Raw genomic sequence first — 26,941 nt, 5'->3', positions numbered from 1 at the left:
TATAACCTGTACTGATATGTAAATAAATGAAGATGAAGCATAATTAGAATCTGTCACCCGCAAGATCACAAAATGTTCATTTTTATGAAATTACTTTTGTTCTTCTGGTGATAAAAATGCACATTAGCAAGGATCAGAAGGTGACTGTTTAACATCTGTTGATGGAATTATGAAAGTATTTCTCTGATCATTAAATATAAAAATGTATGTCAATGATTTAAGTAAAACTCTTTTTTCATTTGGGTGAAGATTTCAGCACAAAAGCTGCTGTTAGAGTTTTAATAATAATTCTTATTAACATAATATCCACAAAGCCATCAGCAAAATAAGAAATATATTTTTTCATAAATCAACTATAAGTAGAAAATATTTTTTCACCAAGGGCTTTTATTTAGTTATTTTTAAATACTGCATAATGCTGATACAGATGAAATAATTTCTAAATTTGATTGCTTTTAAAGCCAATGAGTCTGCTTTGTTTACATGAGTACACCTGGTGCATTCCAGACCTGTTGGGAGACTAAGTCATTTGCAATTCAGCTGCAGTGGTCATGACTTGATCTGCTTGAAACTGTCTGTATGATGGTTTGCAGCACCACTTCACTGCAGTTCTGAGAAGGTTGGAGAAACCATTGATTGCATTGCCCTACAGAAAAAAAAACACATAGAGCTTCAAATTGGATATAAATTATAAATAACTCATCTGAAATATGTAAGTTACAGAATGATCATTCTTCTGAGACCAGCAGGGGTAAAAGATGTTAGCACAGGGGTTATTAACTGGAAGATTGTAGTTTATGAAGTTGACTGAAGGCAGTGACCAATAGTGTCCATAAAATCCTAAACGGTTGGGCTGATTCCCCCTTTTTTTCTTTTTTCAGTACTGTTCATTAATACAAGCTAGCAAGAGGTCAATCTAATAAACGGAGAGTCAACACATGCACCATTGGTGTATAGACGTTTGTAGGACAATAAAGTCATAAAAAAATGTAACCCTGAGGGTGGGTGACTTGAAACAGGAGGAAAAAATATAGCAAGCAAAGGTTTCTTTCTGTGTCCACTGAACCCACACACACTCAACCTCACAAAAATTGCTTAACCCAATTCCATCTTTAAGCGAAGAAATATGATAAAAATCGTCACAATGTAATGCCTCGATATTAGCTTTGAAAGTGAAAATTCACCTATAACAGGATGTTTTGAACTATTATGTATTTTATATTATAATAAATTATAACTTTTTCAGACTTGTAATTTTTAAAAAGAATCTGTCAAATTACATTTTAGTTGAATTGGGACCTTGCATAATAATGACATAATTAGGTGAGCAACATTAAAGCAATATATAATTCAGGGATGTTACTGACCATTCTTTTTAATGACTACTGCCATTAAAATGTAAACTATGTATTTCGTATAGCGCTGCCATCATGTCTAGCAAAAATATTTGCACAATTTATTTTCAGTCTGGTAACTTCTGTTAGTCTACCACTTCAACCTCTAGATGCGTGAGGGGCACTACTAGAAAGTACTAAACTCTTGTTACATTGAATTTTTCTGGACAGATGGTAATGGTTTCAGATTTTAGTGATTAACCTTTCGAGGGTTTCAGTTATATTTTTGCATCCTGTAAAAGATGTAAGAAGATTATAACATACAAATATATTCAATAAATATATGACAAAAATAAATGTTCTGTGGGACTATACATTTGTCTTATGCCTCTAAATAGTCAACATTAGAAATATACAGAAGAAATTTTGGGAAAATAGACAGATTATTGAAAATAAATAAATAATTTACTTCAAAGGCTGCAAAAGAGCTCAGGCACTTGAAAAACCAGTAACTTCATTCCAACACAAATGTAATTGCAGTATTGTACAAATAGGCATTAGGAGTCCCTTTTAAGTTATAAGAGTTATAGATCTACAAAATATTTTCGGTAAAAATTTCAAATGTGTAGCCTGAATAAATGTTTTAAGGTAACATTATTTTTCTCATTTATAAACACTGGACTTCAGTAAAAATCCAAAATAAAACCCTGGTGCATCTTTTGTTACCTCGCTCAACCTGTGAAAAAATTTAAAGTGTTTTATGTAGAGAATAATGGATGCATAAGAATGATTAGCAGCAGGCACTAATCTAATCTGCATTTTAGATGATATCAGAAACCACAAAAGCGTAGCACAAGCAGTTTGTAATCGTCACCTAAATCCTCAGATTAGATATATTGCCTTGAAATCACTCCCGGGTATCTTTTTAAAAATGATATGTTGTTCATCTTATATGGTAGTTTTATTCAGATTTGGGTTCAGTTTTGCGTTGGCAATGGCTTTCAGTCCAGATGCCGACTCTTGTGTGTTCTATGTTATCGACGCATGATGATTACTCACAATGAAGAATTAATGATTGTGCATCATTACCGTAAGCCTATGGAGTGATCATGTGCAGTTGATTATAGGGACATTTTATGGCCAGTATATATGATACAAGTTCAACCAAAGGATTAATGATGTTAAACTAATAGGTATCTTGTATCCTTATTTACTGCTCCATGCATAGTAACATTCAAATGGAATTATGAAACCTAGCATTTTAAATGTTTCTTTCTTGCAGCTTAGATAGCCAACAAATATATACCATCTTTTTATTTTTGATGCTGAATATTATCATAATTTAATGTGTAAAAAGCTCCTCAGGCTAGCATTCTTTTTGTAATGCACTTCCAGAGATATATACATGCTTGACCTGTTACTCAATCTTTTCCTTTGCTTCTGAGATTAAATTTTTGTGTATTTTAAAAATTATTTTCTTGCTTCTCTTCTTCTCGTCTCCTGGGCCACACACCAACTGCAGCCAAGAGGCAGGCAACCTGTCCTTAGATCTCTGCCAATATCACTCTTGAGCTGGCCACCAGATAGTGTGTGAGAATGGCCCTGGGATGCCTTTTCTGATTTCCCCTATTCCTTCACTTTCCCACTCCTGGGTGGGAAGTACACAGCCTCTGATTTTCTATTCACTTAAGTGAGGCTGAGATCAGGAGCTTGTGGATTGGGGATTGAAGTTGTTATCCAGCCACTAGATCGTGCTGTATATTGGTACTCCAAAGCATTACATGACCACACCACCTTAATTCACAGACTTGTCATCTTGGTGTTACTTAAATCTCTACAAATGAATTGCTTGTGCCCTAGTAGTTAACTTTACTGAATTAGATGTTGCTGCGATCTCTGACACCTCTATTGTACACAGATTTGTGTAATTGTCGCATGCAACATTTAAATCTCCTTTAAATATCATATGCTTGCCAGTTTTAAACTACATCTTCCCTGATCTTTCTTTCTTGATGTGACATGCAGATTTTTTTCATAATTACCAGTGACATGTGGTCTGCCTTTGGTTCAACAAACTATTGGATAAATCTAGGACAGATAAGTGAACTGATTGTGCAGACTGAATCACTTGGAAAACCTGCTTTGATTTTTCAAGCAGTGAGTCCCTGACATGTACATCTTTTATTGCACCTGTGAGCGATAGACAAAATCACTTGCTGCTGCTAAATGACAGTTGTGCTGCATTTTGCCAAGCTAGACCTTAGGTGTTGGTGTTTAGTCCAGCATCTGTTCACAAGAACTGACCCACATCACACGGCTTTGCCTAGTTTTGTGCGGCCTTAATTGATAGTGCAGCATGCTTTGTCACTAACCAAGCCTGGCATGTCAATCACCATTACAGCTTACAGATAGTTGACCTTCAGCCTGCATACTGTATTTTACGCCCAACAGCCGAGCTGAGTGCGAAAGGCATTTAAGTACCTAGAATAGTTAATATAGGGATGAGGAGTGTTCGTATGAATCTGAATGTTACCAGTCAGATGCCAGCGTGTATGACAGCTGGTCATCTTTTAAAGGAGTGCTACTGTTCAGTTGTTAAAATCGGTGTTGTTGCAGTTTGACAGTTAAATGGTTGAAGAATGCACTGGCGTCAAATTACAAAAATTGTCCTTTTTTATTTCAAAATCCAGGCAAATGCACAAAATGTGGTGAGGTCTGCCATTCTGTGAGCACTGGTATAAGGACGCTGATATTTGATGACAGTTCCTGTCCCGAGCATCCCAGAGAGCTTCACCTAAATGTAAACTTTTCGGAGAGAAAAGTCAACACTCACCTATTGCCACTGGGCACGGCACTAATTTACATTCTGATCTCAGCTATAGCCTTTAACCTTTAAACTGCTTCTTCTAATTTCTAAAATAAAAATTACAGTCCTTTTTTTAAATCATTATTTATTTTATTCTTTTACTACTGCCGTCATGATTTTAAAGTAAGATACATCATATTTATAAACAGCCAGTAGCATCCTCTGCTGTCGAAGTAATGTGCAGACTGACTTTTTTTTTAATTGCAGTTGAATCCTAATAAACGCATGTTTGCCTGTAAATGTGATGCTTGCATCAGGATTATGCTTGGATCAGGATTTCTGTAAACCACAGATAAAAATAGTCAATTTGCTAATCTTTGTGCCACAGCCCATTTAATCATTCATTTGGCAATTCACTATAAACAAAACAGAAAACAGTTAACAAAAACCTTTGTTTTACACAAAAGTAATTAGACTTTGAGAATGTGCTTCTGTCTCTAGATGAAACTTGGCTGTGGATTGGCCAAATTTCATGTGCAGAGCATTAAAAGCAGATAATTACAGGACATTTTATGCTTGGATCAGGATTGTGTATTTCACAGTTATTCTTGGATCAAGAATCGTACACAATGAGGGTGAATGGGAAGCGGTTTGTTACATTGGAATTCTGTGCTTGGTTGCAGTTCTGCTTGGATGAGGTACTTGGAGTCAACTGTAAAACAATTCCTTCACACAAAAGGCTCAGTATCAAATGACCTGTGTAGTCTTGTAAGACAGGCAAGCTGAAATTGTGTGGGCGCTCCACCGATCTCTCTCCATAACTCCGACAGGAGACCGGTAGGCCCCCATAAAATTTCAGCTCCAAGAACTCTACAGGGCCAATTTAGTAATATTCAATGACACCAGTCATGGAGTATGTTGTTATTGTTTGGAATAGCTTGTGTTCTTGTGTTCAGTAAAATGACAAACAGTAAAATGACAAGAAGCTCCTCCATTTTGAATATCCTGAATTGGCCTGATGGTGTTTCCATCTTTCAAGGCCGTTTCAGATTTTGAGACTTGGTTGACCTGCTGCAAATCAGGTTTTGGACCTTCATATCACTAATATTATGGTTTGGATATGTTTCTCTGCGTGCTAACATATGGTAGTTGTTTAAACATATATGATCCTCACCAAAAACAATTGAAGATTTCTAGATTTGATTTCTTTTTTTTAACTCAGGATGATTGTTTTAGATGAGCTACAATTAAGGATTCCATTTTTTGTTTAAAAATAGGACACAGCTAATCAGCCAAACAGTGTTGTTCTTTTAATATGGGGGTCTAACAAATGGGTTGTCTCTCCATATTCAAAACAAAAAAAGAGAACGGACTTGTTTTTACTGGGAAGCTATTTTCACCACAAAAGTACGTATATCTAACACTGCCACACAAATGGTGGATACAGATAATAACTGTACTCCTTTTTCACCCATTTCTAGGTACAGAACGGCACGAGTTAACTTCCTGGAAGAGTTTTAATTCTATTTTCAAGTATTTTACTCAAGCTTTAGAGGCACAGAACACTGAAGCAAAATCTAAGCCAACGGTGACAACAAGAAGCTCCAACCGAAAGAAAAGTGAAGAATTATGAAGCAAAATGCCATTTTCTTGCTTTTTTTTTTGCGCTGGCAGTCCCCCAGTCCCTCATTAGATTGTTTTCTTCTTGGAGCAAAGGGTCACGGTGTATACATCTAAATAGCGTTTTGCATTATTTCTAGATGAGCGCAACTGTCAAAGCAATATGGGTCTGCCGGTTGTGTTTCCTGTGGTCCCGAGCTCAGATTTGGTGCCACCGATCGGTGCGCAGATTAAGAGTGACAGCAGTTCTGCACAGTGCAGCACAGAGCGGCTCTAATTGCCCTGACACAGCCCTGTACTGAGCTAATGCCATGGGGCTATTGGCTTCCCCCATGTCCTAACGCCTGCCAACTATTCTTCATTAAAGAGACAGCCTCTCTTTTGTCGGCCTATGTACACCAGCTTTTAAAATAGCCAGGAATCACAGCCACTCAACATTTTCCTTTCACGTACTCAAGCCTTGTCATAATTTTCAAGGGACTTCAAATGCATTTAAGTCGCTAAAGATGACAGTTGTTTTTGGTGATGCCAGCTGTCACTTTTTGTGTCTGCTTAAAAAATAGCTTTGTATTATTGAAACTGTGTGTTTGTTTTTCAAAATAAACCAACAGTACTTCTTAAAGCTGGAGGATGTTTAAAGATATGTTGAGTAAATTTGATTCATTGTGAATTTATGTCTGTTGGTCAACATAAATTGAAGCTATCTTTTTTAAAAAAGGACAATAATTAAATATCTAAACCATTATGTGATCTGATCAATGTATATTTATACATTTTGCTACTCCTGGTAAATGACTGGCTGGATTTTTAAACTAGGTTGAAAATGAGACAGTGCAAACAAGGGAGCCACAATGGCATTTTTTTCTCAGTGCATTCAAAAACATAAAACAGTTAATTGAAAGACCCCTGTAAATATTTTAATTCTAAGGTTGTTAGAACTTTTATGTTATCTTGCTTTTAACTAGTTGCTGAGAATTTTGTTTTATAGATAGACTTTTAAACTCTTTACTGCAAAATATATATTGATTCCTTAAGCTCATATGAAATGTGCATTGCAATTCTTGTTTTAAACAATATTTCATTGTCCATTTAAAATAATTTCAGATCAGTGTAACAGTAGGGACTTTAATGACTCAAACATCATGGTAATCATGAAATTGCTTTGTAAGGAAGTAACACTCCAAATTGCAAGAACACAAGAAATTGCATGTTAATACTAGCTTTGGTCCTGCTCTATCATCCTGTGTGGAAGTTCATTTTTCAGTTTTACAGTTTGCTAGTTATTGCTCGCAGAGCTGTGATTCATTGGCTATAGAGTAGCTTGGGGACTCTGCTAAAATCTAGGACACACAAATGGTAAAATTTGAGTAATGTAAAGTATGTTTTAGGACATGCTTTCAAAAATCCTTGGAGTAATTACTCATTACCTTGTTTAATCATTTGTAAATTGGAGCTTTTTGTAGTGCTTTAGAACATGATCTAATACAAAACAGAGAATAGATTATTTAGAATATTCAAATTCCTGTTATGCATTGCATCGACATAAGTCAGAAGGACAACACCAAAATGCTAGATGAGAATTAAAATAGGTGCCTTTGATGAAATATTTAGCAATACAAAGTTTGAGAAATATGAATTGGCGCAAAGCAGTGTACAAAGTGATTAATTCAAGTGATTTGTTCAAATTTATAATGCTTCTAGTGGTCTGAATGGCTGGAGAGCTCCACCAGGCAATGTGAATAGGCAAAAGGACCCAGGGGAAGCCTTTGGTAGTTCCTTCGGCGCATGTGCAGCTCACTCCCACAGAGGCAGGATAGGAGCTTTGCAACTGGAGCTTTGATTGGAGTTTAAAGTCATTTGACATTTCCAGCACTTTCTGCCAAATGACACTGGTCCCTGCAGAACGTGTGCCCTGTCCCTCCATTCTTTAGGTGTGCAAAGAATTTAAGTGTGAAAATTGTAAAATGAACTAAGCTAACCCCAAATTCAAGCATTTTAATTGATGGTGTTGACTTCATCAGTTAATCTCCAGATAAATCAAAATCGGTTCACATTATTTTTACAGTTATTATATATTAGTCAGGAAAATGCAGAAATGGCCAATGAAATATTTGTAGATTTAAATGGATTTAATTTTTCATCATCAAGACAAGTGAAAGAAAAATTGGCATCTGTAAAATAGCCTTCAGTCACTTACTTTATAAGACTTAATTTTTAAAGCAATGGACAGTGTGATGGTTACATTTAAACAATCCTCTACATTGTGGAGTCTTTTTATATTGAGCTCTAAATGTTGTACATGTATTTGTAATCGCAAATGTAACTAGTCAGATTTTGAAATATTACAGGCTTACTTTTGAAAACTATCATAAAGGAAAGAAATCACCTCGACATGATGAAGACTGAGGATGACTGACAGCACTAAGTGAATAGGAGCTTTCCATGCAATTGTGAACCAGGGCGGTGGGGAGAAAATCTAAAGGAAAATGAATTTTCAAACCAAAAAGCTTTAAAGCAGAGCTGTGATTTTTATTTGTGATAGTTTTGAAATCCATCTTATGAAACTGAAGCACTGAAATGAAAAGTTGCGTTCTGCAGTGCATAAATGAGCTCTGCCTTTCACCAAACTGTATTGATGATCCTTATTTTAAAGCATTTTGCTTTCCAATGACAATGTTTAAAAAAGCTGAATTGAAATAAAGGTTTTTTTCTCCCTTTAGTTTCAGTGCCTTTGTTATTAGTGGTGTTTGTGTATTAAAAACTTTCGATTAGAAAACGAAGTAATTTATTGACATGGGACGTGGCTCAATCTTTGATTAGAACAATCATTGGAACTCAGAAGGCAGTATGTGAAATGGCAGAGTCAATAGATTAGTATCACAGTAGAATAACCATGTACGTTAGTTTCTAACCTAGAAATACCTGTAAGCGACTGTGCTCTTGAAATCACAATTCATTCAACAAAATTCCGATTTTTTTTTTTACGATGATTTCTGACATTTTTATTTAATTCCCCAATTGAATTAACTACAAAGTTGGTTTTAGTGGGGGAGTAAGTCTTCACAGTTGATAAATTTGCTGGACCTTGGTGTCGCAAGCCAGTTGGAAGAGTTCATTCTATCAGGTTACTTCCTGAGTTTGAAGCAAAGTTGCCCATGTTCAATAGGAACTTCATAGGCGGGAGAGCAATATTCAACGCAAGAGTTCGAAACAGTTGTTTCTTAATATGCTTTCAAATTAGTGACCATTCAAGTCCTTGTGAGATCCAGTAAAATGCCATTCTATTGATTGCTTAAGGCAGGTCCATCGCATGGCTAACTCCAGACAGAGTGAAATTTAGTCTGGAAGATGGAAGCAGGAAAAGTGAGATCACCTGAACATTCAGATATCCGGACTGAAAATGGAAACGGCTTGGCACTTTCAGGCAGTGTTATCAGTTGGGATTATTGAAACGAAAGTTCATTTAACTCAATTATTTCTTAACCTCAATGCCAGGATTGCTTTCAAACCCAGTAATCCCTCTTGGTTGTTTGGTGCAACAGGGAACAAAGCCTTCGCGTCCTTTCTTCCTTTTACCCTAGTAAGACATCTGGGAAAAGAGGAAAAATACTGTTTAGGTTCAAAGTATAATTTACAGGAAAGGATGCGTTCCCCTCGTTTATATGAAATGTTAAATTTGCCTCTATTTGAAATTGAACCAACATCTATTTTTACTTCCAAGGGGTTTTGATATTGGGTTTGATACAATTGAAAACTGATGTTTTTGAATAAATAAAATGTGGTCTGAAGTGTTACGTCCTTAACACATGAAAGGTGATGAAAGCACTTGCTCAAATTCAACGCAGAGAAAAGTGCGTTGCTTTTAGAAATTTAATGGTCAAATTTTAATCGGAATTCATGATTTTGGCTCAAAACACGTGCAATATTCTAAATATGATACTTATTTTTTATACACGCAAAAATAAAATATAACCCTTTAGTTTTGATTTTGAAATACAACATTGCACACACTCGGGCATCTCCCCCATTCATTTCCTACCTGTCCAGAAGAGTCAGACGGAGCAGAGCAGCCTTCTCGCTTTTCTGTATTTTAACACCGGATATCTGAATTGTGCCATGAAACCTGGATTGTCAACATGTCGACATCGGCAAAATTCCAGAGTTAATAGAAGTAGGTATGTTTCTTGGGAGAATTCCCCCAAATGTTTCTCAATATTGGTTGGGAAGGGAGAGTCACAAAAGAACAAGGTGCTGTAAACAAAGGTTTACATAATTTGAGATTTAAGAAGAAAGCCATCTCTCGATGCCGTCCTACTTCATCAATAAGGAAATGGGGATTCCATCTAGAGCAAATATAAGTTGCATCTTTTGAATAGAACTAGAAATGTTGTCTACCTTACTTTCCATATACCTGAAATGAAGTAAGCATCGTTTATTGCATAAAAAGGTTAAGGATCCATTCTATAAATTTGTTCCGTTCACAGATTTTTAATCGTACGATATACTTCAGGACGGAAGAACCTTTGACCTATATCAGTGTGGGATGACCTATAGGCCTGAAGCTGTATGACAGAACTCAATCGCCTATATGAATGTGAATTAACATATAGCTATTGATTTCTAGCTATACAGTCCATATAGCACAATGTATAGATTTGTAGTACATGCAGGAGTATTCGGCCCCTCTAAAATGATTTTGTTCCAATAATTTATATTTTCCGGTCAATACCATTATTAAATTCTGTTGTAGTGTAATAATTTAACTCATCCTGTCATGATGCATGGGTCAGCCTGTTCAAATCTGATGGGCATCATGTCAGACAGCCGCGTTAGAGTAAAATTTGTGTCAATAACTGAATATAGGAACCAGTTAAAAAAAAAGAGAACATAACTACAAATAATAAAAACATAATAATAAAAGACGCTCTCTAAACCTACAAAGGACACGTTACAGGCCTTTTTATTGTTCTGCTGGGAACATCCTTTTACGGAACTGTTCTCAGGTGTTAGTTTATCATAGGAACCAGGACAGGATGAAAATGTGGTAACTCAAAACCTATGGCACAAAAAGAACTAATTACTCTGTGAAATCTCTATCCTTCCGTATTACTAACAAGGAAAGAATTATTTTTGTACCAACATAAAAAGCACAATAATAATAAAAAAGCAAAATAGCTAGCTGCTGACAGGAAACTAACATAAGTGGCTTTCATGAATAATAACAGATAAAGAAATTACGGGGCACATCTTGGAGTTCAGATGACATTCATATATAACTGTGGTACTTTATGAATGTATTGGCGCTATGTAATAATTCTCTGCTAATCATTATTTTATAAGTGTCAGTGAGGTACTATCCATAGGACTGTATCACTTGTTGGGAGTGGTCAAATGCATTCACAAGGATTGGCAACTTCTTTGTGACACTTAAGGAATATTTAAAATTAATTAAAATGATTGTTAAATACGTGCCACCTTTATTAAGAAAGTGAAGGATAATAATGGATGGTGGTCCTCGTGCCCCGTGCCAGTAACAATCGTCGACGTGAGAATTATCAAGATTGCATATTACATGGTCGACAAAAATGTTGTGTCCGATTGCAGACTGAGCTGTCTTTATAGAGGAACACTGATGAAATCGCTCCGATAAACAATGAGAAGTTAAAAATACAAAAAAAAAATAGTTTAATGTACCTCTGATTGACTGACAGACACTACTGAAGCACACAATAAAAGTTCTAGCAGATCTTCCAGGAGCAATTATGTCATATGTCTAAATGCTATTAACATTAACGTTTATGATTTTAACATATATTTTTATAGGCGAAAGCTTCACCTTTTAGATTCAACCTTTTTAGTGCTAGCACTTTCGTGTTTGTGAGTTTATTCACTAGATCAGTGACAGCTCTTTATTTGCATAATTATATGCTATAGTCTGAAGTGAAAACTAACCTCCAAATTTCATGGGTCACCAAGCTGCAACAATCAATGTTTTATCACGTATGCTAAGGAAAATCTAAGAAGCTATATAAAGTTTCTTAGGGATTTGTTTTTTCTCTGTCTCTCGGAGAGAAAAAAAGAATATTTGTGTCTCTTCAAGAGATGTAGAAACCTTTATATCGCTTCTTAGTAACTGAAATCTATTAGTCGGTAATAATAGAGATTAAAATGTACGTGGGGATTTCAGTCTTTTTACTTATACTTCAAAGTATTTCCGTAAAATACCATTCGTAGTATAAAACAGCTAACAGTTTGCAGTCGGGTTACATGCATTATTTCGTACAAACTAGTTCGATGAGAGATTTTAACTACAGATATACTTTATAATGAAATAAAGTAGATGTATATGTTCTATATTCTACACAATTTCACATATATTCTCAAAGCAAATAGCAGAATATTATTTGTATAATCATTTTAACAGTATGTTCGTTTGTCAACATGCTTTAAATATTGAGGAAACAGTGAAATTATTAATTGATATTGACCTTATATGCTTGGTTTATTTTTGCATTTTCAATAAACATTTTCTTTGAACAAGCTCCGCTATTGAGTACAGCTCCTAAAAAACGATTACATTCATTTGGATTTTTTCTTTCATCTCACAAGGATTGAATTGTCCATGTAATTTGGGGAAATATGAAACATAGAATTTTAGATATACACGTTTCTTTTAAAAAAAATAAAGTTTATTTCAATTTCTGAAACTTGCTTGTTTCTTATCCGCACTCAGAAAAAAACGTACAGGTTCTGTATTTTGAAATAAAATAAAACTTAACTTTACAAATATTAAAGAGTAAAATACTGTTTGTAATATCTAGAGCTAGGCGAAGCTCTTCTCCCCACCTCTAACCCTCATCATAATCATATATAAAATCATGGAATCATAGAATGATTACAGCACAGAAAGAGACCATAGAAATATAAAAAAATAAATCCTTTGTAACTACATTTGCTTTTTAAAGAAGCGTGGAGAGCACTAAATTTCCATCAAAAGTCATTTCTTTGTCCATATCTATACAGCTGTGCGCCTCTCTCACACAGTTTTCAGATGTCGCTGAACATCTTAGGTTTTTTTTTCATTCATGTCAAATTTAATTTGGATCTGTGTTCAAACTCTAACTTTTGGTGACGTTGCAGGTCACTTTCCCTGAAATTGATCAACAACCTAAATGCCAGGTTTCCGTTTTGGACAATCTGATCAACCTTATTCCTGGTTGACGCGCAATGGATATTTGATCAACAGCTGTTCTCAACCTCATTGACTTATCAGCAGAAGGCCAATTTAGGTTATTTTCAAAAGTACTATGCAGGTTGTATCTGGGAATGATCCAGAATAACACTGTACGCCACCGTCCCGTCAACGTGTCCGTTTATATGGAGAAGATATTTCCCAATATTTAAATATTTTTTAAACCCATAGATGTCCAAACTCTTCCTATTTTAACAGCACAAATATATTTAGTATCTCGATACTGCTATAGTCTACATTGTGTGAAATGTCACATTTACAAAAAAAAAATGCACCGGGCACTCGGTAGGGAGCTGCGCAATGTTGGTTAGAAGTTTTCCTGTAACGCATTTATGTTAAGGATTGTAGAATTTGACATTGCAGCTTTAGCCAAAGGACTAAAGGTTTAGGGCTGCTGCTTTGTAGGTAGACTGATAATGTGTTAGAAGGTCACTTTCTTCCAAAACGTGTGGGCTGGTGCTTCCTGCAGTTCAACGTTATCTCCCCTCTTCCCTCCCCCCCACCCCCGTCCTTCGTGGAGCTCAGGTGTTTGCTGCTCTGTTGCTCGACTGCACTCCAGACTTGTTAATTAGCTCCACCGCCACCTTCCCTCTTCCCTTTCAGGCGATTCAGCTCTCACCTGAATGGAAAGTTTTTGTCTCGATGCCAATACTGAGAAATATCCGCACAGCTTCCAGCTTGTTACTGCCCCGCAGACTGTGTTTTACAGGTCGTTTTTTTCTCACATTCAAAGCAGAGTGAAAGTTTCCCCCACGCATCTGATTGCACTGAACGAACTTTTTTTTCACAACACTGAATTGAAACGTCATCCACAAGCCATTAATATAGACTCCGAAGAACCATAAACACTAATGATAATGACTTTTGTGCTTAGTGTTCTAACCCAGTTTCTCACTGAAATGTAGCAAAATGAGTTGCATTCGCTCTAATGTATAAGGGATTTCGAACCAAACTTACAGTTAAAATTGAAATGACCTAACTCTCGTCGCCTTCAGGATCGCTGATGTTAACCCAACGCGCGCCAACTCCCTTCAGTAGTTCTGTGCTGTAACATCTACACATTGATTTCCTACGGACTAGTGGGCCTGAACTTTTAAAGCAGAATTAGATAAATAGACGTCGTGTTTAACTCACAGTGATCTCTGAATCAAACACAAGTTAAAATATCCATGAGTCCATATCATTTTGGTGCACAGGTGCCATTGTCCTCAAAGAGCTCATCTTGAAACTAAATACATTTCAGTTACTGGGAATGTTTTCACCAGATTTTAATAGATGGACACGTTAACTACACAAATAGGGTTCAGACTTCCTTTGCGCTCATCATGAGAGATGGAAATTTAATGCCAAAACTATAGAGGGCAATGGAGATGGGGAGATGGAGAGCTCAGTAAGGTCTACCTTCCGACCTCTTGTCCCTTATAGTCCAAGAGCTCCGGTTATTTACAGCTATACAACTACTCAATTCAATGTACTTTACTAAACTCCAATTCGTTTGAAGCAGATAGTGTTTATTGTAAAATAAATGAATATATATATTTTTAAGTAAAAAAGAATTCAATTTCTTTCTTTTTCGCATATATTTGTCACCTTTGCTTTTGGCCAGTATTTTTAAAACCTGTTATACCGCCGGCAGCAATGTGTGAAGTTATGCCACATTCAGTGCTCTTGTTTTATACAAACACAATATGTGGAGTGATGTCCAAAGTACCAAGAAGTTATTGATTGATTTTTTTCATTTACTCTGTCACATCTCACATCGCACAGTATGCAGAGGATATAGCTGACAAAAAAACGAAACATGGAGTTCTAGATATATATACATTTATATATGTGTGGATATTAAATATAAATGTTTTACATATATATGAGAGAGATCTCCGTTTCCATTAAAGTTGTGCTGCTTTACATGGACCGTTCTTGCGCCAAGTTATTGCCGTTTTAAAGAAAACGTTTAAATATGCCCATTTTGTAGAGTAGGAAATGAGTACATCAATTGTATTATTTATTATTTGTTCTGTTCATTGAATTTGATTATTTACTGGCTTGTTATATTTCATATTTTACACGCAACATAACTTGCGAATCATACATTTCACAGCACTAATCGCAAATGAAATTTGAAAGTCGCAAACCATAAGCCATAGCTATTTGGTGCAGTTTAATTCATAAAATGTTGTTTTAGGTACATCCTAATGCGCCAGATAGATATATATGTTAGGTACGGGAGCCGATAATAAATTGCATTCAATGAAAACTGAAGGAAAACTCATGTCAAAAACTCATGTCATTGTTTGTGAAATTATAAAACAATGTGAGAACATTATTGTAAAATAACACATTAGAAGAAATTATAATTCATCACAAGCAGACCGCATTTATCTAAAAGAAAATAAATGCTGCATTTCAAAGAAAAATATTTAACCTGTTGTCAGCTCTCGGAAACAGAAAACCTTGGGAGTGTTGACAAATGGAAATCTTAAAAAGTAGAGCGCCATGTACCATTTACTTATTTACAACACGGGGGTATGCATTCGTGACTTTGAATTTGTAGTGGAAGTGGGAGAATGCTGAGCAAAGCCTCCGTTCAGTTACTGCGATCTCAGGCAGTGAATGCTTGGTGAGTAGCACCATGGACAGCGCAGTGCAGACCTGTCATAAATTAGACAGTTTCCACAGATCTTCCGGCAAACAGCAGTAAAGGGGAAAAATAAGGCATTCACATCATAGCATTCTCAAAGGGGGACAGAAATAAATGATATTTTGAATTCCTACAACTTCTTAGTAAGTTTCTCATCTAAACTTTATATAATTATATAATATATAGTATAATACGTACATGTTCCTCAAATATATGTAATACACATACATAACGGGCATATTTCTCTAAATTCTGCCCTGTTGTTCCATTGGTCTTGTAGATCTCGCTAGTAATATGTTTCTTTTTATAACTGTTTTTGTGTTTTGATTTTCTGCTTATTTTATTTATTTTCAGCAGTCTGATTCCACTGATTTCCTCACTTCTCACCCCTCCACACCGCCTACACCCTTTGTCTCCCTTCTCTCCGTTTATTTTCTTAATTATTTCAGCCTGTTGTATTTTAATATCCTGGACTGTTATTCTATATCGCCTGTCTAATGTACATTTCTGCCTTTCTTTTTTGATACTACTTGTCTGTCTTGGGCGTTCAATCTTCACTGCGTTTTCCAAAGGTTTTCTAACTAAGCGTTTTATTGTTGATTGCAATTTATTACCATTCAAATGCCAACAGAAGCTTTAAACTGAACATAAATATTTCAATTCCTAAAGTATTATTGGGTATTATTATATATAAAACAAAGTTTTAAAATAAAACTTTAGTATCAGTGAGCTTGCTTCATCCAGAAATGAGGTATCTGTTGAATTACACCTGGAATTTGTGAGCGGATTTGCCTTTGGGCAGGAGCTGTTTGATGGGAGTTGCAGCTTCCCGACAGCTTGTTAATTAAAGCCCCCTGGAGATGAGCCTCTGGAGCCACCGTCCGTATCAAGCCAGTGCTAAATATCCAGAACCTGACAGCAACCCAGCAAGATTCAATAGTAAAATAAAAACAAAATAAAAATTCCTAATCTATTCCTCCTTCCTCTTTCTCTTCCTGAATCCCAATTCCCACCCAACTTCTTCAGCCACTCCATTTCCTTTAACACTTAAATCTATATATAAAATAGGAATCTAGAATCTTCAACCCTTTTTATCTTACACTTTTCTAAATGTAAACATCTTGCGTTCAAAATGATAAAACTTGTAATTGCATTTTGCTTTCCCGAACCTGCAATTGTTCATAATTATCTACGCATTTCTTTAAAATCATGCAAAACAAGATTCTGATTCGTTGAACAGCGTGTACATATGTACATTGACCTGTTGAATTGCGTGTGTTTAATCATTTCATACAATTATTCAACTGAATTGATTATTTGAACTGGAGAATGGCCGTACAGCGCTCTGAAATCCTTGTATCTTACACATTGAACAGATCAGTATTTTACCCCCGTCCCCACAAAAAAAAATTCCAGTACATTCGAATAAAATTCAACTGGCTTTAGCAATTCGAATATTTATTTATTTTAACTTTTCAACAAACACGTCGTCCTGTTTATCTCCTCAGTGATTAGCCATTTCCAATAGCAAGTCTCCTTTCTTCTATTAGCCTCAGATCTTGCTTCACAAGCTCTGGCTAGAGACAGCCTTGTCATGTGTCCACTGAACCTGGTTAAACCTTTTTCACCTGGGCACTTTTTCTCTTGCAACCCTTCAAAGTCATCCCTAAATGGCTCTTGTTCTGTGTAGATCATTTGTCAACGTCAAAGATGGACTTGCTTCTATTTAGTGAAAGTAAACTGCCCAGTATATGGTGATGCTATACAGGGAAAAGCTGCTTTGATACTTTCGTGGAAATCAATATCATATCCCAAATCTTTACCAAGTATATGAACCGCTTTCAAAACTATTGAATTTATGAAAAGTAATACTTCTTTCATCGATTGTGATTCTTAAATTGGAGAAACTGAAAGTGTCGCCTCAACATCTATATTTGAATAACCTCTAAAGAAATCATTCAATTCAAATTATTCCATTGTCAAAAATAAACCAAAATATATGTTCTTTTCATCTTAATATTATCCGTTCGGTAAAATGTGCATCTTATAGCACAAAATAGGCCGAAGCAGGTAACGGTATGTTATCGTCTAATAATCGCGTAACATAACGGTTTATTTCTATTCTTTGATGTGAATAACGGCAATGGGACGAGCTAATAACAGATAACATCAATCTTAAGATGTTACCGTTTGATCTCAGACAGAAAATTCACGTGTAAATTGGAAAGAAAACTCTTCTCATTAATATAACACTGATTTTGGTGTTCCTAATGCTATTTGGAACATTGTAATGTGCATTTACAATGCATATTAAATATAACTTTGTCTAACTTTAACTCCAATAAATAATTATACTATAAGAATTGAACGCAAACGACGACATACGGACGACTGTGAAGAGTCGCGTGACAAACTTTCGTTAATAGATTTTTTTTACATTTTATGATACTTGGAATTTTTAAATATATTAGCAAAAACACAAGTTTTTCAAACTTTTTTTTCAAACTCCTTTCAGATTTAATCCCTTCCAAAATATCCCAACCCCATTTAGTTCATTTGTACACACAATCGATAAAGTTTTAACAGATCGCACCACTTTGATCGGGAAAGATATCCCATCGAATTCGTCGCTTTATTGACCCAAAGCAGCCGACACAATTTCAAATAATTTTGCGCAGGGAGTGGATGGAAATGCAAATAAAAATTGTTACATATTTACTTTTTGTTTTTGTTTAAATTAAAAATGAAGATCCATTAAAAACTGGATCAATTTCTCTGTGGATAATAATAGTATTAACGCCATTTGCACTCTGGCAAGACAAATGGGGGAGATTGTCATTCAGTATCTCACATTGGATTAAAATCTATATTGAATTAGTAGACCTCGTCAATTTTTTATGTTAATATTAATTAAGATATCTGAAATATATTATATAAATAATTTTATAACTAACAATAACTTTAACCCTTGGCGTTTTTAACAGGACATTTAATCATCCAATAAATCGAATTAACTTTGTGTTTACTTTGCTGCCCATACAATTGGCAGTTGCTGTGGCTGTGGGAAGAAGGCCCCGTGTGCAGGTGTGCAATGGCCGCTATCCAGGCTCCACTCCCCGGCTGCTGCGGTGTGAGATTGTAGGCGCGACTGCACTTTTGTTACGGCTCTGCCTGCACTCTGCTATGGCTTTCAGTGCCATCTAGTTACAACATAGCTGCTGCCGGCTCTGTTTTGTTTTCAGTTTCGCAACAGCTAACGAGAAACAAATGTAAAATTCGTAATGAAATATAAAATAAGCATTGAAAAGAATACGTTTAAAGCATGTAGCGTATATGGGAATATTCCGTTATCTCACCTTCTATAGGACAGTAAGAAATGATTGTATAAATAACTGGCGATACCTTTTGCGTTTAAACATAACGTTTGACAAATTGATTCAATTATTTTGCACAAAATGCCTGTCTGTATTATCAAGCACATTGAAACAGATTAATTAAAGCAGTTTAAAAGTTAGATTGATTGTAAATTCATTGAAACAAACAGTTTAAAATGTCCAGTTCTGCTATGATTCATTTATAAATGATACAACTAGGGATCCAGAAATAATATTTATAAAATGCAGCCGATTTGTACTTAACATTTACTTTTTAAAAATATTCAGATTGGTATGTTTTATTAACAATATATGATTGATTTTGTGTGCGCTAAAATTAAACAAAATAGCCCGTGTATACAGTAACTATAGATTGGTAGCCGCTAACATGGGAGTTAGTAATTTTCCCTGATCCTAGAATATGGTTTACATTTACTTCAAACTGAAACTCGTTACCACTTATTTGCTTGTTCTTTTTAAGGTTGAAGCGAACACTCGGCGCTAAAAGACTAATTCTGCGATCTTTATTCAAAGCTTCATTTGATATTACAAATCGAATTTTTCTGCCAGATCGATAAATACAATTAGTTCCTGCAACCCCCCTGGCAAATCACTTTTACCAAAATCTGATGCATTTCTGTACAGGAAGCTACTTCCATGTTTATCAATTGCAAGCAAATAATGTATTTAGCACTCGATTGGGCAGCGTTAGCTGACTCTCGAAAAAGTTCCAGCGCAATTAAAAATATACCGAGCTCATGGTTAAACGGTCAATAATTAAACTTTTCGATTTCGAACGGGACGTTACTGAAGTGTTACTGACGAATAAGTCACAGGTTGTTTGAGATTTACAGTGGACAATTGAAAGACAAAATGTCTAAGTGATAAAAATAATTTATTATAATTATAGAAAAGTGTTTCATTTCAATAGCATTTCATGTTCATAGATATAAAATGTTTCATACGCACTTATGTTTAATGTTTAAGATATTTTTGACCATTGTGAATCAGACGTGCCAATAAAGTCTCAAATGCCTACAGCTACAGATGGTTTTTTTAAAGTGTGAAATCTAATATAGGGAAACAATTATTGAACCAGGAACTAATACGTTGTGATCTACATCGACTGTATTTGAAAAAAAATCAAACGCGATGTAACGAACTGGGCAGTTTGATTGTATTAAAATCGAAAACACCTGGACAGCTGTGCATGTGCGCGAAAGTGTTTAAAATAAATCTTAAAGCAAAACAGTTTGAAACAACGTTTCCATCTACTCCTGTGGCTGGTGTTGTGCTCTCGAAATACAGCGCCATCTAGCTCACAAGATCCGAAACTACACCTCAGCACAGGGGGAACGCGGGCTTCAAACGGAGACGAGGAAAAGAACAGTCCCTTAAGATCACAGCACTGCACATTTAGACAGTCTAACAACTATGAAAATACTACATGGAAATACATCAATGGGATACACAGGATCAAATATCTAGTGCTTACAAATTATTTAAACAAATATTTTCTTTCGAAAAGTCAATCCTAGACAGTCAGATATGTACGATGCATACATTTATATAAAGGTGTTTAGTCCTATCATCCATCCATCTATCTATCTATCTATCTTTGTTTCGTGAGTGTAAACAGTGGACGTCATACTAAATGCAACTATTGCAAATGAATAAGCGTTGCGGATCATGTAATTGGTTGGCTTTATTTTGAATCTTCAGTTTTAAAACACTAAACCAATCTACAAGAGGATTCTTTTCAAGTTGAAATATCTTGTGATAAAAAGCGATACATTTACACTTGCTAATGCTCCTAATCAGAAAGCTGAATGTGTGTTTGCGGTGATCTGAGTTTCGTGAATTTATCTTTTTAAAAAAATCGTGCAAATATCGTACAAATATATTAAATGTCGACACTTAACATCTGTGCCACGGAAATGGTCTGATTAGTATTTTAATAAGAATATCATATCTGTTATATGCAATATTTTAATTCAATTATCTTGCAATTGTAGTTTTGTTCATTCCAAAAGGCAGAGGAGATATAAGAAAATCGTTCTAAAACAACTTGAAGTTTGTTGATCCATCTTCCCATGTACAACTAGAAGAAATCCCTTAATTGTGTTTTACCACCTTTCTTTGTCAAATATTTCAGTAAGGTGAATTAAAATAGCACGCACGGTCTAAGTGAAATATCGTTGTAAGTATTTGCTATTTAAAACGTTTACATTTTACCTAAGTTTTTTAAACGGGTACAGTTATTCGTCTAGCTTATCATAAATTAATAGGTATCTCCGATAAATCATTTAATTTCATGTTTATGAAAATCTTCTACTATGGTAGGATAAGGTCGAACCGAAGTAGTTGATTTCGGTCTTGCGACACGCAAATGCTGTATTGAATTAAATGAAATAAAAGAGTGGACCTGCCAACGTTTTGTTCAGAAATATATAACTGTAATGTGAGTCTTCTTCGGACAAGGTTGGCTGCTATTAAAATATCTCTAGCAATGTAAAACGTTTTATTTTTATAATTATATTGCACGAAAGAGTTATCTATAAAAACGGGACTATTTACATTGACAACGATTCTGGCCTTATTCTCTTGGAGATTATCATTATTTCATTTTGAAGTTGTTAGCAGCGCAGTGACATAACTGATGATCTGATTCCCTTACAGTAAGCCTCTGTTCTGTTTTGTGCTGTACCGTGCTGGAATGGTTTATTATAGCTCAAGTTTTTTTTAAAAAAGTAATAGTTTTACACAACCACGAACTTCCACGTGAGTTTAATGATTTGTCCCTTCGTCTAATCCAATGGAGACAAAATTCCCACAAATATTACACAGTGATGAGTCTAGTGCTATGTTGTCCATGAGCTTACTTAAATTGACTTAAATGGTCATCGTACTGCGCCAGGAAAGCACGTTGTGGACTCTTATTTAGCAGATATGGAAAAAAAAGCGACTGAACAAAAGAACGAAAAGAGAACTATAAATTCAGAAATGCTGACCACCAAAAAGCTTGTTTCAAGACTGATAGTCACTGTTCCTATGGCAATTATCCTTGTTTTCTCCTTCGAGGTGTTTAAGCAAGGAGAGGACAGGTTCATATTGTGCTATTATTTTGACCAGACACCAGTGATAAAATCCCATGTGTGAATCTAATGGAAACAAACACTTTAAAAAGAATAAGCATTTATCTACATTCTCCCTATCTGAAGTCACAGAACACAGAGACTGAGATTCAACGTTATGCTGAGTAGAATACTGAGCAAATTGCCGCAATTTTACAGCGACAATGACAATAACATTCATCTAATGCCTCATTTAAAAAAAATCCAAACTGGCTCACTAAAATGTAAAGAAAGTCATATTTTAAGCTTTGAATACACATAAATTTTAAAATAGCTGAATAGCAATAGGCAAGACAATATCAGTTTAACTGTACACCAGTTGTCTTTTTATAACACAGTGAATGCAGAGTGTGGATTAACATCGGTTTATAGCATTAAAAAGCAAAGAGCATAGTTGCCAGCGGCGCTCAGCTTTATTTCTTCAGAACGTCAGAAAATATTCTTCTAATGATTACGTGACAGTACAACTGTCATTATTTGTTTCACAATCGTGCAGAAATTGATTGATTTCTCCTTAGTTTTATTGGTGTTTTGAAGTATTGTTGGTAAATGAATGGAGAATGTTACAGAAAAAGATAAGGCAACAGAAGTGAGATCAATTGCAAACAATATAAAGAGACTGCTTAACGTCTGTCGAAATGTTCTTTTTAGTAAAAGGTGTTAACTTCGTGCTGCCGACGCTGAAATATTTGCAATTCCATATTAGGCAATCTGTAAATTAAATATTCTGCAGGAGATGAATAAAAAATTACAGTTTAAATTGAAGGTACATGCTTGCCTCTGCTGTACAGTCCTGCAGTGTATAATTGTATACTGTTAGCAAGAGTGCATTGTGACACCACGCCTTACCTTAACACTCTCATCTATATATCAAACATCCCCATTTACGAAATCTACGTGGTGCTGAACGCAGGGGATTTCGAACTTACTTTGATGTGGTTCATAAAAACTGAACTTCACCTGAATGTTTAGCTCCCCCACCTCCTCTTGTTTCTTATTAAAACCACCACATTCCTTCTGTCCAGTGATAGCTTATTAAACTGTCCTTTGTCCTCCCTTGCGCTGTCTTTATAATGTTATGGAAAGCGTGAGTTAAATTTTCACACAGCAATCACGTGCAAAGTTCGAAGGGACGTTAATGCATAATCCGCAGAGCAACAATTAGTAAACCGAGTTCAACTGTCTGAATGAATAGGAAAGAATAACGACCGAAACGTCAGATTTCTATCCTCCTCCACAGAAAGATTATTTCAAATATGTGCAGCATTTGAAACGTTACCAAAAATGAGAAGACTACTCGGAAGTATCGGCCTGAAGTTAAATAATCGTGATAACACAAAGGCTGGTTAAACTGTGAATGAAACTTTCTTATAAACTTTAGTTTGGGCGAATTTTCGTAGCTCCCCTTTGTACTTAAGGCTCCCTTTCAGAAAGTGAGTATTCACAAAGACGTCTCTAAATAGTGCCTTGAAAGGTGTTCACATGAGGACACTGTCTCCTTTCTAGTAACAGAGAGCGAAGATCTGACAGGTTTTGTTGTCAGTAGTATAGTGAGAGCTTTGTAAGATATTCGTTTTTCTTTCTCTAAATGCTCCAACTTAATAAAGACCCCCTGTCTTAAAGCGTGCATGCCCCTGCTGTCTCTGTCCACCCTGTGTCCAGTCTGTCCCTAGAACCCCCCACGTGATGTCTGCTAACATAATTTTAATGATTTTGTCAACGTATGCAGAATTAATTTTCATAAAAATGCAAAACAGACAACGTCCTTGCAAGTATGTTCTTGGAACCTCCTTAAATGCTCCGATGTTGAGTAAGAAAGACTGCTCCTTGACTCTAAATTCATCCCATTTCAAAAGAAAGGGTTTCAAACCTGCAAAAAAATTCGCCCCATTCAGATTAGGAGCGTTTATTTCTTGCTTGGCCTTTGAACAGAGAGGTCATGTCACTCAGAAAAGGGCTATTCCTTCCCTCTCCCTCTCCCCCTCCCCACAACAACAGCGCTCACTCACTCTCACTCTAAACAAACCTCGGTTCAGGCTGGCTTTAAGGCAACATGCTACAAAGATTAAAGATTTGGCTTTTTACAAGAAGACGAGGTGCTTCTGTAATCATAGCAACGGTATGTAGGCCACAAAGTGCTACCAAACAGCCAGTGATGTCCTCCCTGGAGCGTTCGAGTCTCAGGCTTGTAGGATTTTTATCGACTGTTGCTGCTTCGCTCCATAGCAAGTCTCTCTATGAATTAAAATTAAATATGGCTGACTCAATATCAGCAATAAGCCAAATATATTAAAGTGTGGGATGTGGCCGGCAAAGAATCATTACCTGGCGCATCTATATAAAAAAAAGCCTCGCTGCAGTGTGCTGATGAAGGTATTTTCTGTTTGTTTTTCATTCTTTCTATCTATTTTTTACGGACTTGCTTGGTTATGCAGGAAAATGTATGTTGACGGGAACGTTTAGTAGTGGATTATTTACGAGGGAATCAGAGGGTCAAGTTCTGGTCTAAGTGGCACATCTGCGAAACATTGAGGCTACTAATTCACCAAAGGCTGCACGGCTTTTATTGTAGACATATTGGGGAATTAGTACGAGTCCGCGTCCCCCCTTCGCAAGGGGGAGGGGGAACTGATTATATCATGATGTATTGCTGGCTACACGTTCAATCTGTAACACTGCAGCTAAAACGTGAAGACGAAAAAAATCTAACAAAACACTCTAGCCATCCATTATGAAGAAAAATAGGAGCCATGCTGAGAAATTAGGTAAATAAATTCTAAATTAGAAGAATATTAACCACAACATCATTCACACAGCTCCACGCCTGTCTGTCCTGATGTGCAATTAAATTAAAGCAAATTCACATTTGAACATTTGCCGGTTGTGGTGCAGTTTATATTTTCAAAATCTCCCTCTCTATCTCTGTTATAGCTCCGATATAGCAACACTGGTTTTCTGGGTTAATGCAATATTAAATCTAAAGGACGATATGAATGGTTCCAGCTTTATGTCATAAAACTGTCCTGAATGTACTAAACGTATGTGTGCCAGTTCATCAATTCCTCTTCCCTTTAAAACGATTCAACATTTACAATAGACCTACCTCGCACATGTCATTGCAGGAAGGCAGATGTTATTTTTTTCACGTTTCATACAGTGACTGGGTACATGTATTACGTTGGAAATGTTCCAGTCCGCCCATATTGTTTGCTAAATGATTGTTACTTCAGATATATTAAACTCAAGAGAAAGTAGAGTGTAAATCAGACCTATCAAACAAGCATCTGTGATTTTTGCCTCGGGAAAAATTATTAAAATGTCCAAATGTAAATAGCGTGTCCCTTCGTCCTCATTGAAAACGTTATCTGTTGTATGTGTATTTTATTTCCAGATTTACTTATCTCTCTGTATGTTATCATTTTTCTATTTGCATTAACGAACAATCCAATTCAAAAAATATGTGCGCAGTAAAAATAAAGTATTTTATTGGAAAGAGTAAACAGTTTGAAATGTTACTTCACTCTCTGATTGGGATGGTGACAGTCCAGTATTTGAGTTAGTTGTGTATATATATTAATCTATAGAGGGAGCGAGAGACCGTCATTAAACACAAACGCTGGAGACTTAGCAATGTGACTGCATTAAAACAAGCCACTAATAAAATTGGTCTCAGCATGGTGTATAATTGCAACAGAATGCTTCCAAATAACATTTAAAGAGATAGTTGATCATGGAGTCACAGTCACAGACTGGCTGCTATGTACTCGAAGCACTCCGGCACTATTGAAGAAAACCCAGGTGTTAGCAGCCCCAGTAAGTCCTCTGCTCTTGTTAAGTTTTCCATATGTGAATATAGTGAAAATAAGGAAAGGCGTCACATCAATCACACTATGATCCAAACCAAATCTCTCCATACATACTGGTGTGACCTATGCAGGGAGATATTTTACATATTTATTGAAACAAATATGTCCACATATACGTCGTGTGCTCTGCAGAGGATGTCTTTAAAAATGTCTTGACGTCACTGTTGGTGATCAGAGTGTATAGCAGAAGGAATCTCCTGACATTCCCACTGACTGTTAAAGGTTTTATTCTGTTTACACTCGCTGTACTGAGGCTGCAGAGAAACTCCAACCGAGAGATCTCCTATGCCTGTCAGATCTTCCAGCGAAACCTCTCCACTCTGCCCTTATTCTATCATCTGCTTGTTTCCATTTACTTTACCATTCACTGAACCCCGGGTCTACAAACAAAAGCCCCTCTCCCCCCCCCCCCCCCCCCCATCTCCCTCCCTTTTACTTGTGTTCTCGTCTTTTATTCTCGTCTTTAGAGTCTTTTGAGAACCGTTTCTTAGACCAATTTATACCTTTCAAAAATGTATCCTTATGAATTCACTTAGTCATTATTCCATAACCATAGTGCTATAAATCAATTCCGTTGTTCTTCCTCACTTCTTTGCAACCTCTTTTTTCCACCTCGGTCTGCCTCTCTCTCACACACACACACACAAACATATACAAATATCACTGAGATGCAAATGCCACGTGTTGATAAATTTCTACTTAATGACAACCTAAATCCAATCTCAAAAGAAATAAAACTCTTACTTTTTGCAGACATTCCCCTCTGGCCGCTGCCTCCTTTAATTATGTGTGCTAGATTTCTTCCCTGTGAAAAAAAAAGCCTGGGGTTTTGGATAGAATCTCGGTGCTGTGTTTTTTTGAGAAGGGACTACGCGCCCCATACCCAAAGGCTCTCAGTTAAGTGCAGATTGAGA

At 36.0% G+C, this 26,941-nt stretch overlaps 1 protein-coding gene and 1 long non-coding RNA gene across 7 annotated transcripts in view; one reads left to right on the top strand and one right to left on the bottom strand.

The window, feature by feature from the left end:
• arb2a (ARB2 cotranscriptional regulator A) overlaps positions 1-8,479 on the top strand; it is a 469,833-nt gene extending 461,354 nt beyond the window's left edge. Inside the window, exon 11 of the mRNA XM_067982839.1 lies at positions 5,622-8,479. Within this exon, the coding sequence (XP_067838940.1) occupies positions 5,622-5,773 (152 nt within the window). The 3' untranslated portion in view covers positions 5,774-8,479. The remainder of the gene's footprint in view (positions 1-5,621) is intronic.
• LOC137320889 (uncharacterized) lies at positions 370-26,941 on the bottom strand. Of its 6 annotated transcripts, none has more exons than XR_010962666.1 (4): positions 26,772-26,941; positions 9,800-10,103; positions 7,188-9,349; positions 370-646 (listed from the first exon to the last, which is right to left on the bottom strand). It is a non-coding gene; the product is annotated as an uncharacterized lncRNA (long non-coding RNA). The 6 variants fall into 6 exon arrangements; XR_010962664.1 differs by having other exon boundaries at positions 9,800-10,011; XR_010962665.1 differs by lacking the exon at positions 26,772-26,941 and adding an exon at positions 23,011-23,211.

Source organism: Heptranchias perlo, chromosome 4 (assembly GCF_035084215.1).
Source record: "Heptranchias perlo isolate sHepPer1 chromosome 4, sHepPer1.hap1, whole genome shotgun sequence".
Taxonomy (NCBI): Eukaryota; Metazoa; Chordata; class Chondrichthyes; order Hexanchiformes; family Hexanchidae; genus Heptranchias; species Heptranchias perlo.
The sequence above is the reverse complement of the archived record's forward strand: the minus strand, read 5'-3'. Positions and strand labels throughout refer to the sequence as shown.